General features: G+C 42.4%; 2 protein-coding genes across 6 annotated transcripts; one reads left to right on the top strand and one right to left on the bottom strand.

Annotated features, from left to right (window-relative positions):
- Window positions 1-548: 548 nt before the first annotated feature.
- LOC121840174 lies at window positions 549-5,080 on the bottom strand. 4 transcript variants are annotated; one of them, XM_042302066.1, is made up of 4 exons: window positions 3,257-5,072; window positions 2,540-3,033; window positions 1,861-2,380; window positions 549-1,806 (listed from the first exon to the last, which is right to left on the bottom strand). In XM_042302066.1, the coding sequence occupies exons 1-4, from the start codon at window positions 3,436-3,438 to the stop codon at window positions 1,146-1,148; spliced, it is 1,857 nt and encodes a 618-aa protein (XP_042158000.1). In that variant the 5' UTR covers window positions 3,439-5,072; the 3' UTR covers window positions 549-1,145. The 4 variants fall into 4 exon arrangements, with proteins under 4 accessions (XP_042158000.1, XP_042157999.1, XP_042157998.1 ...); XM_042302065.1 differs by having other exon boundaries at window positions 549-1,780; window positions 1,835-2,380; window positions 3,101-5,070; XM_042302064.1 differs by having other exon boundaries at window positions 3,101-5,069.
- An 803-nt stretch (window positions 5,081-5,883) lies between these two features.
- Window positions 5,884-16,175, top strand: rasgef1bb (RasGEF domain family, member 1Bb). 2 transcript variants are annotated; one of them, XM_024381178.2, is made up of 12 exons: window positions 5,884-6,099; window positions 8,975-9,169; window positions 9,619-9,741; window positions 10,272-10,409; window positions 11,460-11,675; window positions 11,880-11,954; window positions 13,727-13,819; window positions 13,997-14,099; window positions 14,229-14,500; window positions 14,744-14,867; window positions 15,176-15,248; window positions 15,385-16,175. In XM_024381178.2, exons 1-12 carry the CDS (start codon window positions 6,088-6,090, stop codon window positions 15,413-15,415), a joined length of 1,455 nt encoding a protein of 484 aa, XP_024236946.1. In that variant the 5' UTR covers window positions 5,884-6,087; the 3' UTR covers window positions 15,416-16,175. The 2 variants fall into 2 exon arrangements, with proteins under 2 accessions (XP_024236946.1, XP_024236947.1); XM_024381179.1 differs by lacking the exon at window positions 5,884-6,099 and adding an exon at window positions 6,951-7,236.
- Window positions 16,176-16,181: the final 6 nt, after the last annotated feature.

A 16,181-nucleotide genomic window follows, 5' to 3' on the forward strand; every position in this document is an offset into this window, starting at 1 on the left:
AATCCCAGAACAACAGCAAAGGACATTGTGAAGATGCTGGAGGAAACAGGTACAAAGTATCTATGTCCACAGTAAAACGAGTCCTATATCGACATAACCTGTAAGGCCGCTCAGTAAGGAAGAAGCCACTGCTCCAAAACCGCCATAAAAAAACAAGACTATGGTTTGCAACTGCACATGGGACAAAGATCGTACTTTTTGGAGAAATTTCCTCTGGTCATAATGACCATCATTATGTTTGGAGGAAAAAGGGGGATGTTTGCAAGCTGAAGAACACCATCCCAACCGTGATGCACGGGGGTGGCAGCATCATGTTGTGGGGGTGCTTAGCTGCAGGAGGAACTGGTGCACTTCTCAGAATAGATGGCATCATGAGGAAGAACAATTATGTGGATACATTGAAGCAACATCAGTCAGGAAGTTAAAGCTTGGTCGCAAATGGGTCTTCCAAATGGACAATGACCCCAGGCATACCTCCAAAATGTAAACTTCTGGCCCACTGGGAATGTGATGAAAGAAATAAAAGTTGAAATAAATCATTCTCTCTGCTGTTATACTGACCTTTCACATTCTTAAAATAAAGTGGTGATCCTAACTGACCTAAAACAGAGAATATTTACTAGGATTAAATATCAGAAATTGTGAAATTTAGTTTAAATGGATTTTGGCTAAGGTGTATGTAAACTTCCGACTTCAACTGTATGTCACCTCTCACCTAACCAGAAACCAGAAATCCTTGTGTGTCCAGTTGAGAACGGGATACTGCCTCTGAGGAGGTTGAATGCCATAGATGAAGAGGAGCGGCTATGTCCAGTCTTTGATTTGGGGGAGGTCGAGAATAAATTGCTGTTTTTATTTTACTGTTCTTTACATGATGATTAGCTTTGTTTGATCAAATGCAACAGCAGAATTATTCTGGATAAGCGACAAAGAGAAACTTGAATGGCTTTTCATAAAACAAGTGTTCCTTTATTTCTAGAACTTGGAAGTTTGACAAGATAAGCCATATAGCTGAAAGTGCAGGTTCTTGTTTTGTTTTTCAATGTTTGTTTTTTTAGTTTTGCATGATTGTATTTCTGGAAGTGAATGTGTGCATACATCCACTGGTTTGTTTTGCTACAGAAAAGACATATAATAGACTGTTATTATGATCCATGATCTGTTTCACCTGTCTTTGTGATTGTCTCCACCCACCTCCAGGTGTCTCCTGTTATTATGATACGTGTCTGATGATCTGTTTCACCTGTCTTTGTGATTGTCTCCACCCACCTCCAGGTGTCTCCTGTTATTATGATACGTGTCTGATGATCTGTTTCACCTGTCTTTGTGATTGTCTCCACCCACCTCCAGGTGTCTCCTGTTATTATGATACGTGTCACTCCATGATCTGTTTCACCTGTCTTTGTGATTGTCTCCACCCACCTCCAGGTGTCTCCTGTTATTATGATACGTGTCTGATGATCTGTTTCACCTGTCTTTGTGATTGTCTCCACCCACCTCCAGGTGTCTCCTGTTATTATGATACGTGTCACTCCATGATCTGTTTCACCTGTCTTTGTGATTGTCTCCACCCACCTCCAGGTGTCTCCTGTTATTATGATACGTGTCTGATGATCTGTTTCACCTGTCTTTGTGATTGTCTCCACCCACCTCCAGGTGTCTCCTGTTATTATGATACGTGTCACTCCATGATCTGTTTCACCTGTCTTTGTGATTGTCTCCACCCACCTCCAGGTGTCTCCTGTTATTATGATACGTGTCACTCCATGATCTGTTTCACCTGTCTTTGTGATTGTCTCCACCCACCTCCAGGTGTCTCCATGATCTGTTTCACCTGTCTTTGTGATTGTCTCCACCCACCTCCAGGTGTCTCCTGTTATTATGATACGTGTCACTCCATGATCTGTTTCACCTGTCTTTGTGATTGTCTCCACCCACCTCCAGGTGTCTCCTGTTATTATGATACGTGTCACTCCATGATCTGTTTCACCTGTCTTTGTGATTGTCTCCACCCACCTCCAGGTGTCTCCTGTTATTATGATACGTGTCACTCCATGATCTGTTTCACCTGTCTTTGTGATTGTCTCCACCCACCTCCAGGTGTCTCCTGTTATTATGATACGTGTCACTCCATGATCTGTTTCACCTGTCTTTGTGATTGTCTCCACCCACCTCCAGGTGTCTCCTGTTATTATGATACGTGTCACTCCATGATCTGTTTCACCTGTCTTTGTGATTGTCTCCACCCACCTCCAGGTGTCTCCTGTTATTATGATACGTGTCACTCCATGATCTGTTTCACCTGTCTTTGTGATTGTCTCCACCCACCTCCAGGTGTCTCCTGTTATTATGATACGTGTCACTCCATGATCTGTTTCACCTGTCTTTGTGATTGTCTCCACCCACCTCCAGGTGTCTCCTGTTATTATGATACGTGTCTGATGATCTGTTTCACCTGTCTTTGTGATTGTCTCCACCCACCTCCAGGTGTCTCCTGTTATTATGATACGTGTCTGATGATCTCCATGATCTGTTTCACCTGTCTTTGTGATTGTCTCCACCCACCTCCAGGTGTCTCCTGTTATTATGATACGTGTCACTCCATGATCTGTTTCACCTGTCTTTGTGATTGTCTCCACCCACCTCCAGGTGTCTCCTGTTATTATGATACGTGTCACTCCATGATCTGTTTCACCTGTCTTTGTGATTGTCTCCACCCACCTCCAGGTGTCTCCTGTTATTATGATACGTGTCACTCCATGATCTATTTCACCTGTCTTTGTGATTGTCTCCACCCACCTCCAGGTGTCTCCTGTTATTATGATACGTGTCACTCCATGATCTGTTTCACCTGTCTTTGTGATTGTCTCCACCCACCTCCAGGTGTCTCCTGTTATTATGATACGTGTCACTCCATGATCTGTTTCACCTGTCTTTGTGATTGTCTCCACCCACCTCCAGGTGTCTCCTGTTATTATGATACGTGTCACTCCATGATCTGTTTCACCTGTCTTTGTGATTGTCTCCACCCACCTCCAGGTGTCTCCTACGTGTCACTCCATGATCTGTTTCACCTGTCTTTGTGATTGTCTCCACCCACCTCCAGGTGTCTCCTGTTATTATGATACGTGTCACTCCATGATCTGTTTCACCTGTCTTTGTGATTGTCTCCACCCACCTCCAGGTGTCTCCTGTTATTATGATACGTGTCACTCCATGATCTGTTTCACCTGTCTTTGTGATTGTCTCCACCCACCTCCAGGTGTCTCCTGTTATTATGATACGTGTCACTCCATGATCTGTTTCACCTGTCTTTGTGATTGTCTCCACCCACCTCCAGGTGTCTCCTGTTATTATGATACGTGTCACTCCATGATCTGTTTCACCTGTCTTTGTGATTGTCTCCACCCACCTCCAGGTGTCTCCTGTTATCCCCATTAGTCCCTGGCGTATTTATCCCTGTGTTTCCTGTCTCCCTGTGCCAGTGAGTCTTGTTTTGCCAAGTCAACCAGCGTTTTCTCCTAGCTCCTATTTTCCCCAGTCTCTGTTTTTTCCTATCCCTCCTGGTTTTGACCCTTGCCTGCCCTGACGCCGAATCGACCTGCCTAACCACTCTGCCTGTTCTGACTTCGAGCCTGCCTATCCCTTGGTACTGCTTGGACTCGGGCCTGGTTTATGAACTCTCGCCTGCCCCCGACCTGCCTTTTTGCCTACCCCTTCTGGTATAATAAATATTGGAGCTCAACCATCTGCCTCCTGTGTCTGCATTTGGGTCTCGCCTTGTGCCCTTATAATAAGCCCATGTGTGATGTGCATCCTTGAAGATGCATGACACTATAATAATAGAATGAATCCAAATCATCACACACGTGCGCGCGCACACACACACACTTCAGTAAACAGAATGGTTAACTTGGCGGACTGGCTCACTGAACTTCTCAGACTGAGGATTAACTATAGTGAGGGCCATGGGTATATCTGAAATGGTACCATTTAAAGTCCAGTTTCAGACACAGGCAGTGAGTCCAGAGTGTCCCACAACAAGCCTGCAGAGAACACACCGTTTCCTGTTTGTGTCCCGTTCAAATGCCTCCCCCTCCTCCGGGTCTAACCATGCACCTGCAGCAAGGCCCTGGCCCTGCCTGAAAAACACTTTTAGCCCAATTACTTTCTACCCAGCACACAGAGAAAAGAGAACAGCACATGTTGTGAAACAATAGCACGGTGTACAAACACGCCTTGCCACTGGAGTAAACATACTTCAACAACCCCATTGTACAACGCCTACAGACTGGCCCTGGTTTAATAAAAGAACACAGTGATAGTTTGTTGGGGATGGATATAAAATACAAGGCATTTTCCACTTAAATGGTGGTCTCTTAAGGAGCTGTACAACGTGCACGCAAGCTTTGGTTCTGGGTGCCAAGATCCCTAAAACTAGTAGAAACCCATCTGCAACATATGCATAGTTTTCAGTAAATTGTAGTAAATCACAGTACAGTAAATCACCTTCAAATGGCCTTTGAATTGCATACCTCATCAAGCACAGATGTTCCCATTGGGCCATCTCCAATCAGAGACATGGCTTGCGGGTTAGGCTCACACACATTTCCAATGAAACATCCTCTTGTTTATGTACCATAATATTCTCCAACGGACATGGTACATGGAAGTGGGGGTGCGTGATTTCCCCCATTTCCTGATCAGTAAACGGTGACCTCCACTGGCACTTTTCCATTTTACCAGAAGTCCTCATTGAAAACAGACCGAGGAGGAAAACAGAGGGTGGAGGAAGGGGCGCGGTGTGGGGGCATATAAACAACTCCAGACTCCACCAAAAGAGTGTCTAACTCCTGGCTACGATCCAGCTAGTAACTGTCCGGTATCACTCTGAGACACAAAGAGCTCTGTGACTGTGATCTTCCATAGTGCTGTGTGCATGCGTGTGTGTGTGGGACTGTAATCCATAGTGTTGCCCTCCGACAGTGGCTGCAGACCGAATACTCTGCGGGGTCGTTAAGTCTAAGTTGTCTAACAGAGAAAGTCCCGATGTTGGACCCAGTCGGGTCAAAGGGGAGCCATCATGGCAGCTGCTGACTCATAACGGGAGACTATAGGACTTACTGGAAGGTCTGTGAGTCAGATAGTCACCCCTCCCCATATTGCCCTGTCCCCATCCTCTCTCCCCTCTTTACCCTCCTCTCCCTCAGCCAGTCTCTCCTCTGATCTCACACAGCGGTCCGTCTGTAATCTCACTTAGACAATAACACACCAACGCCACCCTACCCATATGTTTGGTGAGCTCATGATTTTTTTCCCCCCTCACAATTCCACCCAATAAGAATGTTGTACACATGTTATTAGGCCATAAGGTTAATAACACAATGTGGTATAAATGAACAATGCAATGAGAGTTGGTGTTATATTGGTACCACCGTGCCATGGCGTTAGGTTTACACAGATAAATAGTAATGCATTAGATGGTACTACTGATATGAGTGTAAAATCGAATGAGATGAGACTTATAAAACAACCAAACACCACCGTCTTGTGTGCTAAATGAAGTAAACAACCACTCTGGTTTTATTATAAACTAACTCAACACAGTGAACAACATCTCCCTCTCCCGTCCTCTTCATTATCACATAACTCAACATCAAGCGTCATCAGCAATAGAATAAAGGAGCGCCATGAGTCCTGCCTGGGTTTCAGCTGAGTGGTTAGAGAGGGGTGTGTGGGTGGAAGTTCAAGCTAAGTGTTTATGGCAGGCAGGAGTCGGTCCGCTAGCTTATGCTGTCAGTGTGTGTGTGTGTTGGGCAGTGTGTGCCTGTGTACATACGTGTGTGTGTTTGTGTTTGTGTGTCAGTCCGCTTGCGCTGCCACTCTGTGAGGGAAGCAGTGGGCCCCTGTGCCCTAGCACCGTGGGAGGAATCCAATCTAAAAGACTCCACCAGGGCCCTCGCCAAGCTCAAGCCTAGCTGGAAGCCTTCCCCAGCGAGCAGCGCTGTCAGGTGGCTGGCGTGGGTGTGGGTGCAGTATAATGAGAGAATGTAGCCTATAGGCGTCGCAGGCGTTGGATATTCCTGCATGGACAATGATGTGAGTAAGACTATGATTGAGAGGGGTATGTACTGCTGTCAATGAATACCACCCACAACCTGGGGGGCCCACTCTTTATTCTCTGTATATCATCAAATACTGTTTATGTAATATGACTGTTACATAAGAGAACACCCACTGTTCACGGAAGTGCATCACTGGTACTAAAACACCTGTAGCTATCAGGAAACATGAATGCATGTTTGTTTCTGAAGTTCCATTCATGAACTTTCATTGGCCATGGTACATATTGCTCATTTGGCATTTTAATTGATTTATGTCCAATTGCTCTACCTTTTTTATTTATTTTTTATTACTGATACTTTAGTCAAATGAATAGGGTCTAAAAGTAGTTTAGAAATGGTTCATTAATAGTTTATATAGAGTTTATACTTTTATTATAAATTGTTACTAATAATCAGTTACACTTTTCGAAATTGTGAGATTGTCGCTTGGTCCCAACATGTGTTTTAATTGCATATGACTGTACAGTTTTTAAAATTCTTAATTTAATGTATTTTGAAATATAAAAGCTGCAAAGTTTGCAATGATTTCTCCTAATTTAGACATACGTTTCACACAGTCTGTTGTACCACCGCAGTTGGAGTGCAAGCATCCTGGCCATATGCCTTTCCACACTTTCTCCAGCAAATTAGATTTTCCTTTTCCCTCTTCACAAAATATTATCATGGGACAGTATGATCCAATGTCATTCAAAGACAATGGATGGATGGAAAACTGACCAATGAGATTGCTCTAACATTTTGATTTTTCAGGTCCTTTCCTGTGATTGGCTTACTTCCATGAAGAAGTATCCGCCTCTAAGCCTCTTATAGGCTGTGTTTCGCGGCTTTCCGAAAGTCATTTGAATACGGCTGGTCGTGGTCGCGGTTTCTAATGACTTCTCATTCAAAGGATCGTGCAGACACAATGGATGGACTTTACGAATAGGAATTTCATGTTCCGAAAACACTGATCGTTATTATTTGTGTGCATTTTGCACTTATTTCCAAGGATAATTTTTTGAAGGATTTATTGTCTTTCATCTGCTTTTATTTTCCAAAAACGTGGAATCTTTTTTATTAGATACAAATAGTGTTTATACTGTTACAATTCGATTTTTTTTTCCCAGTTGGGGTAAGTTGATCACAATACAGATGTGGGATCTTAATTTGATCACTCTTGTTTGTTTCTGTGAATTTGTAGTGTATTCATGGTTTATAACGGCTTCTAAAGTTTGTAATTTCCACTTTAAAATGCCCTAACGAAAATTGTAAAAATGTTCATGAATTATAATCCACATAATAATTTACATTTCCTGTTGCTGCAGGATTATTTTCCTCCTGTAGCGAACTGTATGTTAAGATCTGTATGTTCACTGTGAGCCTGATTATTTGTAACAAGGAAACATTCTGGGAATGTGAAACGTTCAAAACAAAAGTGTTATGTAATGCATTTGACCTATAAATGACAGGGCTTTGAGGGTTGCGCTTTGAGTGAAGGCAAACACAATTTAATGATGACAGATCTTAACCTTTACCAACAACAACATATTTCCATAATGACCTTTAGCAATCCCAGACACTCATATCGGATAGAATTGAATGTGATGTGAAACTTGAAATGGACTTTAACTGTGTTATTGTTTCTGCTCTAGTCTGCAGCATGGTCTATATAACTACTTGTCTGGCATGCATTAGCCTTCATTACTCACCAGTGTTATGACTGAGTGGGGTTCAACCCAGCAGAGTTCTATTCTCATAATAAGAGTGCATGATTCAAGAGTAATAAACTGTGCCAGGGGGTGTGGGTTGGGCTGTGTTTACCCTGTCTGGGCTACAGTTAGATGGTTACAGTAGTCTGGGGAACAGACAAACAGGGTGGGATATGTGTGGGAATAAGATTTCTTAGAAACAACACCCATCTTATTTTATGACCGTATTTGCTTCTCTATCAGATGTTCAGTTCTTTTTTTTCTAGGCTATGGAACAGGCAAAACAGGGTGGGACATGAGGTTTATTATTCCTTCCGTCTTATAAACAGCATCCACCCTTATATATCCAAGATGGATACAGCATAGTATAGCTGTTTTATTTCATAACTCTGGTATAGTTGCTTCTCTATCAGATAGATGAGGTTCTTACATGTTTCCACTTAACCCTTATGATCCATTTTCATCCCCCCGTCAGGCTGTGGTGTAGTGTCAGCCTGTTGGTCAGTCAGAGAATGTCACTTTCATTCAAATTTAGAAGGCTTTAGTAGGCCCGAGCTTTACTGGGGGGGGTACATGTTGTAGTAATGCTGGTTGGTGATTGCTTGAAAACGGCTATCGCGGGGTAGATCATCAGCTCCTGTTGTAGCTGGTCACCATCATTAATGCGGCCTCTCTGTCTGTCCAGACTAAAGAATAAAGTACCTTTAATCTCTTAACAGTTTTAAGGAAGCCAGCAGGGAGAGGAAAGGGATGTGCCAGGATAGGGGGAAAATGAGACAGTGGCATAAACAGGCTTATACCAAAATGTAGTAGAATCAGCAGTAGTAAGGACATGAGACAGTGGCATAGTCAGGCTTATACCAGCATGTAGTAGAGTTAGAATCAGCAGTAGTGGGTTAACACTATTAGGGTAACTTATCACACACTGCCAGTAGTTATTACATAAATTATTCCATTAAAAAATATATATATTTTCTCCCTGTTACACACACATAAACACAAGTGTGCACATGCGCGCACACACATACACACACACACACACTCTCTTTCTTGGGGGAAATAACATTCAGTTCAAACCATGAAAAATAAAGTGTTTAGTTATGAGTTTAAGGGAAGAACAAAGATTTGACATTGTTTTTATATTTAAAATCTCTTTAACAGGTCAATATGCCTCCTACGACACCATACGCTGGCAAGTTCAGCCCTTACAACAACAACGACGACAATCTCCACAAATACCACCAGCCCATGGAAGCGAGCTACGGGGACATGTGCTACCATGACAACAGTCTTGTTTCAGGCTCCCTGGAGGCCCTAATACAACACTTAGTTCCCACAGTAGACTACTACCCTGACGTGAGTCTTATCTCTAGTCCAACAAAAACATAAACAATGGAATCATACAAACATTTTTGGGGTTATGAAAGGGGAAGACAATTAAGCTCATAAGGCTTAACTGTTATATTCTTCAAGAACAAATGTGTATACTGTACAGTGGACTACTACTCTGACGTCTGTTGTTATCTCTGGTCCAAAATGCTCTCTCAGGGGGACTCTAATGACAACAACAAAAACATAAACAATGGAGTAATACAAGCTGTTATGCCAAATAGGCTACGGTTATATTTCGGGTTGTGTACTTTGCGTTATATTCTTGAAGAACAAATGGGTAGACTCACTCAGAATGTATCATTAACTGAAATGACCATTGAACAGCGGGAAATGTGCCATATTGTGCTGGGTTGGTGTTGGGTTGACGACAACATGAGTTGATGTTAACTATCTTTTTTCTTGTTCTCCATCAGAGGTCGTACGTCTTCACCTTCCTGCTGAGTTCCCGCCTCTTCCTCAACCCGTATGAGCTCATGTCTCGGGTGTGTCACCTGTGTGTGGAGCAGCATAGATCTGGAGACCTGCTGCTTGATAAGGTAGCTAACACACACAAACAGAGATGCACCCACCCATCCACACACACACACAAACAGAGACGCACCCACCCACACACACACAGATGCACTCACCCACCCACACACACACATACACACACAAACAGAGATGCACCCACCCACACACACACATACACACACAAACAGAGATGCACCCACCCACACACACACACACACACACACACACACACACACACACACACACACACACACACACACACACACATACACACACAAACAGAGATGCACCCACACACACACACACAAACAGAGATGCACCCACCCACACACACACACACACACAAACAGAGATGCACCCACCCACACACACACACACACACACAAACAGAGATGCACCCACACACACACACACACACACACACACACACACACACACACACACACACACACACACACACACACACACACACTAGTTCTAAACAACCAGGAGTGGACATCCCCTCTTTACAGTCTGTCTAACACTGGCATGTCTTTCTCCTTGCTGTCTTTAGATCAGAATACGAGACGTCGCTCCAAAGATCGTGCAGCTGCTGACAGAGTGGACGGAGACATTTCCCTATGACTTCAGAGATGAGAGGATGATGCGCTGCCTGAAAGAGATGAGCCATCATCTGGCCAGAGGAGATGAGGTCAGTACCCTTAGTACCCCCGACATGGCACCAGACATTTCATTTGACCAGCTATGGTTGCGTTTGACATCAGACACCTTTATTTATCACATATTGAGCTACTGAGTTCATGTTGCCTTGTGCTGTTAGTCTTTTCATTAGGTGTGTTATTATGTTCACTTGTCGTTACGTCATAATATGTGTTGCCTGTTAGATGGCTCATATGTTTTATATCGGCGTGGATGGCGTAGGAGGTGAGAATACACACCCACAACAAGTTCACAAGTTGCACACTTCGATAATGAACTCAGCGCCCTCCTCGTTATATCAGCACAGACACAAATATACATTGATATGGGTTTCTCTCTCTCTTGATGTTTTCTAATATCAGTACTTAAAAAGATTGTTTCCAAAACGCTATATATCCATTTTCAGAAAGGTGGGTAAATGAGCTTTTATTGTTCAAAAGAAATGATGAAAGTGATTGGTGTGTTTTTTCACTCGTGGCATGGGTTCAATGACATAAATGTATTTGTTTAAAATCTATCGCTTGATGGTTTCATTTCAGATAGACAAATAATCATGTTTTCACTCGCAGATAAATAAGTAACAAGTATCAAATAACTACATCAAATGTATCAAATAACTACATTTTCAAATGATACATTTGTGACATCAATATTTAAAATGAGTAGTATGAGATTTTGTAGGTGAAACATTTACATTTGCCATTTTAGTCATTTAGCAGATTCTCTTATCCAGAGTGACTTACAGTTAGTGCATCCATCTTAAGATCTCTAGGTGAGACAACCACAGATCACAGTCAAATATACAGGACATGAACATAAACAATGGATATATAGCATTTTTCACAAAAAAAAACATTTTCATACACATCTAAAATCTATAAATAGTTATATTTTACACACACATGAAGGTACCCATAAGCAATCATTTCTGATGGAGAAAAAAAACCTGTGAAAAATGTGTGGATATAGCATTTTGGAAATAAACTATTCACTTGTATACAATGCATAGATTGATCTCTCGCTCGATGTTGTTTTACATCAGTACTCGTGGAGGGCCATGCAGCAGATGACTCAGCGGTTAATCCGAAGGTTGGCGGCCCTGGGTCAGTATGAGGAGGCTATCGCCACACTCAATGCCTCCGCAGCCGAGAGACCCGCTGCTCTGAAGACCAAACAGCACAACGGACAAAGGAGTGACGTACTGAGCATCAGTGACGATGCTTTTATTCTCGCCCAGCAGCTCACGCACATTGAACTGGTGAGGAGAGCACATACTGTAGACCTTACTGTATACTGTATTCATAATATGTTGGTGTTCAGAGAAGTTCAAACTGAATGGCCGGTTTGTTTACTGTTGATTTAGAAGTACACGTGATCGATCAATTAAAGTACCGTACTGTTAGAAATACAGTATTGCTTTAGAAATATTTGCTTAATAGAATTCTTACGTTTCCAATTCTAGGACAGATTGAGTTTTATCGGACCAGAAGAGTTCATCCAAGCCTTTGGTGTGAAAGATCCCCTGGACAACCATAAGGTGGGCCACATAACATTGTCCTCTATCGTCCACATAACATTGTCCTCTACCTTCCACATAACATTGTCCTCTATCGTCCACATAACATTGTCCACTACCTTCCACATAACATTGTCCACTACCTTCCACATAACATTGTCCTCTATCGTCCACATAACATTGTCCACTACCTTCCACATAACATTGTCCTCTACCTTCCACATAACATTGTCCACTACCTTCCACATAACATTGTCCTCTACCTTCCACATAACATTGTCCTCTACCTTCCATATAACATTGTCCTCTACCTTCCACATAACATTGTCCTCTACCTTCCACATAACATTGTCCTCTACCTTCCACATAACATTGTCCACTACCTTCCACGTAACATTGTCCTCTATCGTCCACATAACATTGTCCACTACCTTCCACATAACATTGTCCTCTATCGTCCACATAACATTGTCCTCTACCTTCCACATAATATTGTCCACTACCTTCCACATAACATTGTCCTCTACCTTCCACATAACATTGTCCACTACCTTCCACATAACATTGTCCACTACCTTCCACATAACATTGTCCTCTATCGTCCACATAACATTGTCCACTACCTTCCACATAACATTGTCCACTACCTTCCACATAACATTGTCCTCTACCTTCCACATAACATTGTCCACTACCTTCCACATAACATTGTCCACTACCTTCCACATAACATTGTCCTCTATCTTCCACATAACATTGTCCACTACCTTCCATATAACATTGTCCACTACCTTCCACATAACATTGTCCTCTACCTTCCACATAACATTGTCCACTACCTTCCACATAACATTGTCCACTACCTTCCACATAACATTGTCCTCTATCTTCCACATAACATTGTCCACTACCTTCCACATAACATTGTCCTCTACCTTCCACATAACATTGTCCACTACCTTCCACATAACATTGTCCTCTACCTTCCACATAACATTGTCCACTACCTTCCACATAACATTGTCCTCTACCTTCCACATAACATTGTCCACTACCTTCCACATAACATTGTCCTCTACCTTCCACATAACATTGTCCTCTACCTTCCACATAACATTGTCCACTACCTTCCACATAACATTGTCCTCTACCTTCCACATAACATTGTCCACTACCTTCCACTGGTTACATAAGATACCATCTGTCAGTAATTATGGTGAGGCTACTGAATGGGTTGTGGCTGACTTCATTGTGTAAGTCCATTAAGAATGATCAACAGTACATCACAACAGCTAGTCATGAACAGACTGGGAGAAACAACTCCACATGTGGTTTACAAGAAAAGAAACAGAACTAATCGGAATGCTCCTCCAACATATCCATCATGGATATCATACTAGACAAGCATTTATTAAAGTAACCTTGACCTGTCTTTCCCCTCCAACATATCCATCATGGATATCATACTAGACAAGCATTTATTAAAGTAACCTTGACCTGTCTTTCTCCTCCAACATATCCATCATGGATATCATACTAGACAAGCATTTATTAAAGTAACCTTGACCTGTCTTTCCCCTCCAACATATCCATCATGGATATCATACTAGACAAGCATTTATTAAAGTAACCTTGACCTGTCTTTCCCCTCCAACATATCCATCATGGATATCATACTAGACAAGCATTTATTAAAGTAACCTTGACCTGTCTTTCCCCTCCAACATAACCATCATGGATATCATACTAGACAAGCATTTATTAAAGTAGCCTTGACCTGTCTTTCCCCTCAGAGTTTCTTTAGAAAACGCAAGACCACTAACCTGGAGGCCTATGTAGCTTGGTTCAACAGACTCAGCTACCTGGTGGCCACTGAAATCTGTATGGTGAGTGCTCTCCTTCTTTCTCACTTTCTGTCTCCCGCTTTCTCTCTCTGCCTCTGTCTCTCTCTCCCCGTCTACTGTAATTCTCTCTCCGTCGACCTTATTTCCCTCTCTCCCTTGTTTCTGTTATCCTTTCCTTCTCACACAGTTCCAATGGTTTTGTGTTTTTCTTCCTTCCAGCCAGTGAAGAAGAAGCATAGAGCTCGGGCCTTGGAGTTCTTCATAGACGTGGCCAGAGAATGCTTCAACATCGGCAACTTCAACTCCCTCATGGCCATCATCAGTAAGTTACAATACAGGGCTCTAGAATGGTTTTCTTCTTTTTCAATTCTACAATAGAATGCTTAGAATTGGAATTTCAGTTTGTTTGAAATGAAATGGAACCCTAACCCCTGCTCTCCTCTCTCCACAGCCGGGATGAACATGAGTCCTGTGTCTCGGCTGAAGAAGACCTGGAGCAAAGTCAACACAGACAAGTTTGACATACTGGAGCACCAAATGGACCCCTCCAGTAACTTCAGCAACTACCGTACTGCCCTGCGAGGAGCCACCCAGAGATCCATCACAGCACACAGCAACCAGGAGAAGATAGTCATTCCATTCTTCAGCCTTCTCATCAAGGACATCTACTTCCTCAATGAAGGATGTGCCAGCCGGCTATCCAACGGTCATGTCAACTTTGAAGTGAGTCTGAGTAATGTACAGTACACGCATTATTGCTAATCATGACAAGACTATTACTGTATGAACTGGTTTCCCTCGACCAAGAAGCATGTTCAGTGGTGAATCTCCATTGCAATAGCTTTTTAGACTAGAACAACCTGGGTCGAAGAAATTGGCCTTTAGTGTTTAAGTAGCAGGTGAAAAACACATGGTTGTCGATTTATTTTTAATTTCAATGAATTTTCATTTCCTGTTTCTCTATAGAAACTGTGGGATTTGGCGAAGCAGGTCAGTGAGTTCCTGGTGTGGCGCCAGGTGACGTGTCCCTTCGAGAGAGACAGGAAGATTCTCCAATACCTCGTCACCACGCCAGTCTTCACCGAGGATGGTGAGTGTTGTCCACAGATACATTACGTTTAACGTGTCAATTATTTAGAACAGTACGAAATGTGCAGCGCCTGTGGTCTAATGGTACCCACACGTGACCCTGACTGTTTGCACGTGTGTACTCCCCACTGTTGTCCACAGTTCCTGCTGTATCTCCTCCCTTTCAGATTCTGTACTGTCTAAGTAAAGGATACAGAATATGAACGGTTGATGAAAGTCCACTCTCCTATGAAAGACCTACTATAATCAGTACTGTATCTTATAGCATTGGCTTCGGGGATAGTCATGTTTTTTTTGTCTCTTCTGCAGAGCTGCATTTGGCCTCCTATGAGAGCGAAGGTCCTGAGAACCACATGGAGAAGGACAGTCGCAGGTCTCTCAGGTGTGTAACTTGACTTAATTTTTTTACCTAACTTTACACTTGGATTCTGAACCTTTATTTAACTAGTCGGTTCCTGGTGTGGATTTTGCGCTCTGTTTGTATTTCAAAACATTGTATTATGTGTCCTATGTTGCAGGTCATCCCTTTTGCATAGAGAGCATCGGTGAGTGAGGGTCATGAGTGGGACACTGGTCTGGGTGATTATTATAACCCAGCTAAAGAGGCTCATGGTCGACGGGCCCTCGAAAGAGCAGAGGAAGATGGGAGAAAGAACTGTTCAAAGCAGTCAGAGAAAGGATGCCTCCCTCTATGGCTGAAGAACTGAAGATCTTGCCTCTCGCACCGTACATTGACAGATGATTCATTTGTAACGTGTCTACCCACACAGTATTTACAGTTCTTATTTTATACCAATGGGTCGTAATGGTTATGGATCATTTTCTATGCTCTTCTGAAGCAGTCTTTCTATAGTGTAAATGAGCTTGTTGCTGGTTGGCTTGCTCCGTCTTCTTAGAATGTAAGCTATTTCTTTTCTGTTATTGTTCTTAATAAATAGTGTGTTTTGCATATGTTAGGAATGAATTACTTACATATATGTGATGAATCTTTAAAGATACAAAAAACAAAACCTCAAAACTCATCTCATCTTTGGTGAAAGGAATGACTGAATACCCAGCGGTGAATAGTTAACTCTATTTTTTGTACATTTTGTCATGCGTTGGTTTACCTTACAGCTATTACTTTTTATAAATGTTTTATGTTAATGTATCCTATTCTTTTTTTACTATTTCTTTTTTTATCCTGTATATTTGTTTATTGTTTGCCCATCCCAATGTGCTACTTATCAGGGTACTCTACGTTAAGTTCTTATGTGAAATAAGAGGTATATTTTTTATTGTAAAAGAAAATAAAGAACATTTAAAGGTGTTTTTT

The sequence above is a fragment of the Oncorhynchus tshawytscha genome, linkage group LG20 (assembly GCF_018296145.1).
Source record: "Oncorhynchus tshawytscha isolate Ot180627B linkage group LG20, Otsh_v2.0, whole genome shotgun sequence".
NCBI classification, from domain to species: Eukaryota; Metazoa; Chordata; class Actinopteri; order Salmoniformes; family Salmonidae; genus Oncorhynchus; species Oncorhynchus tshawytscha.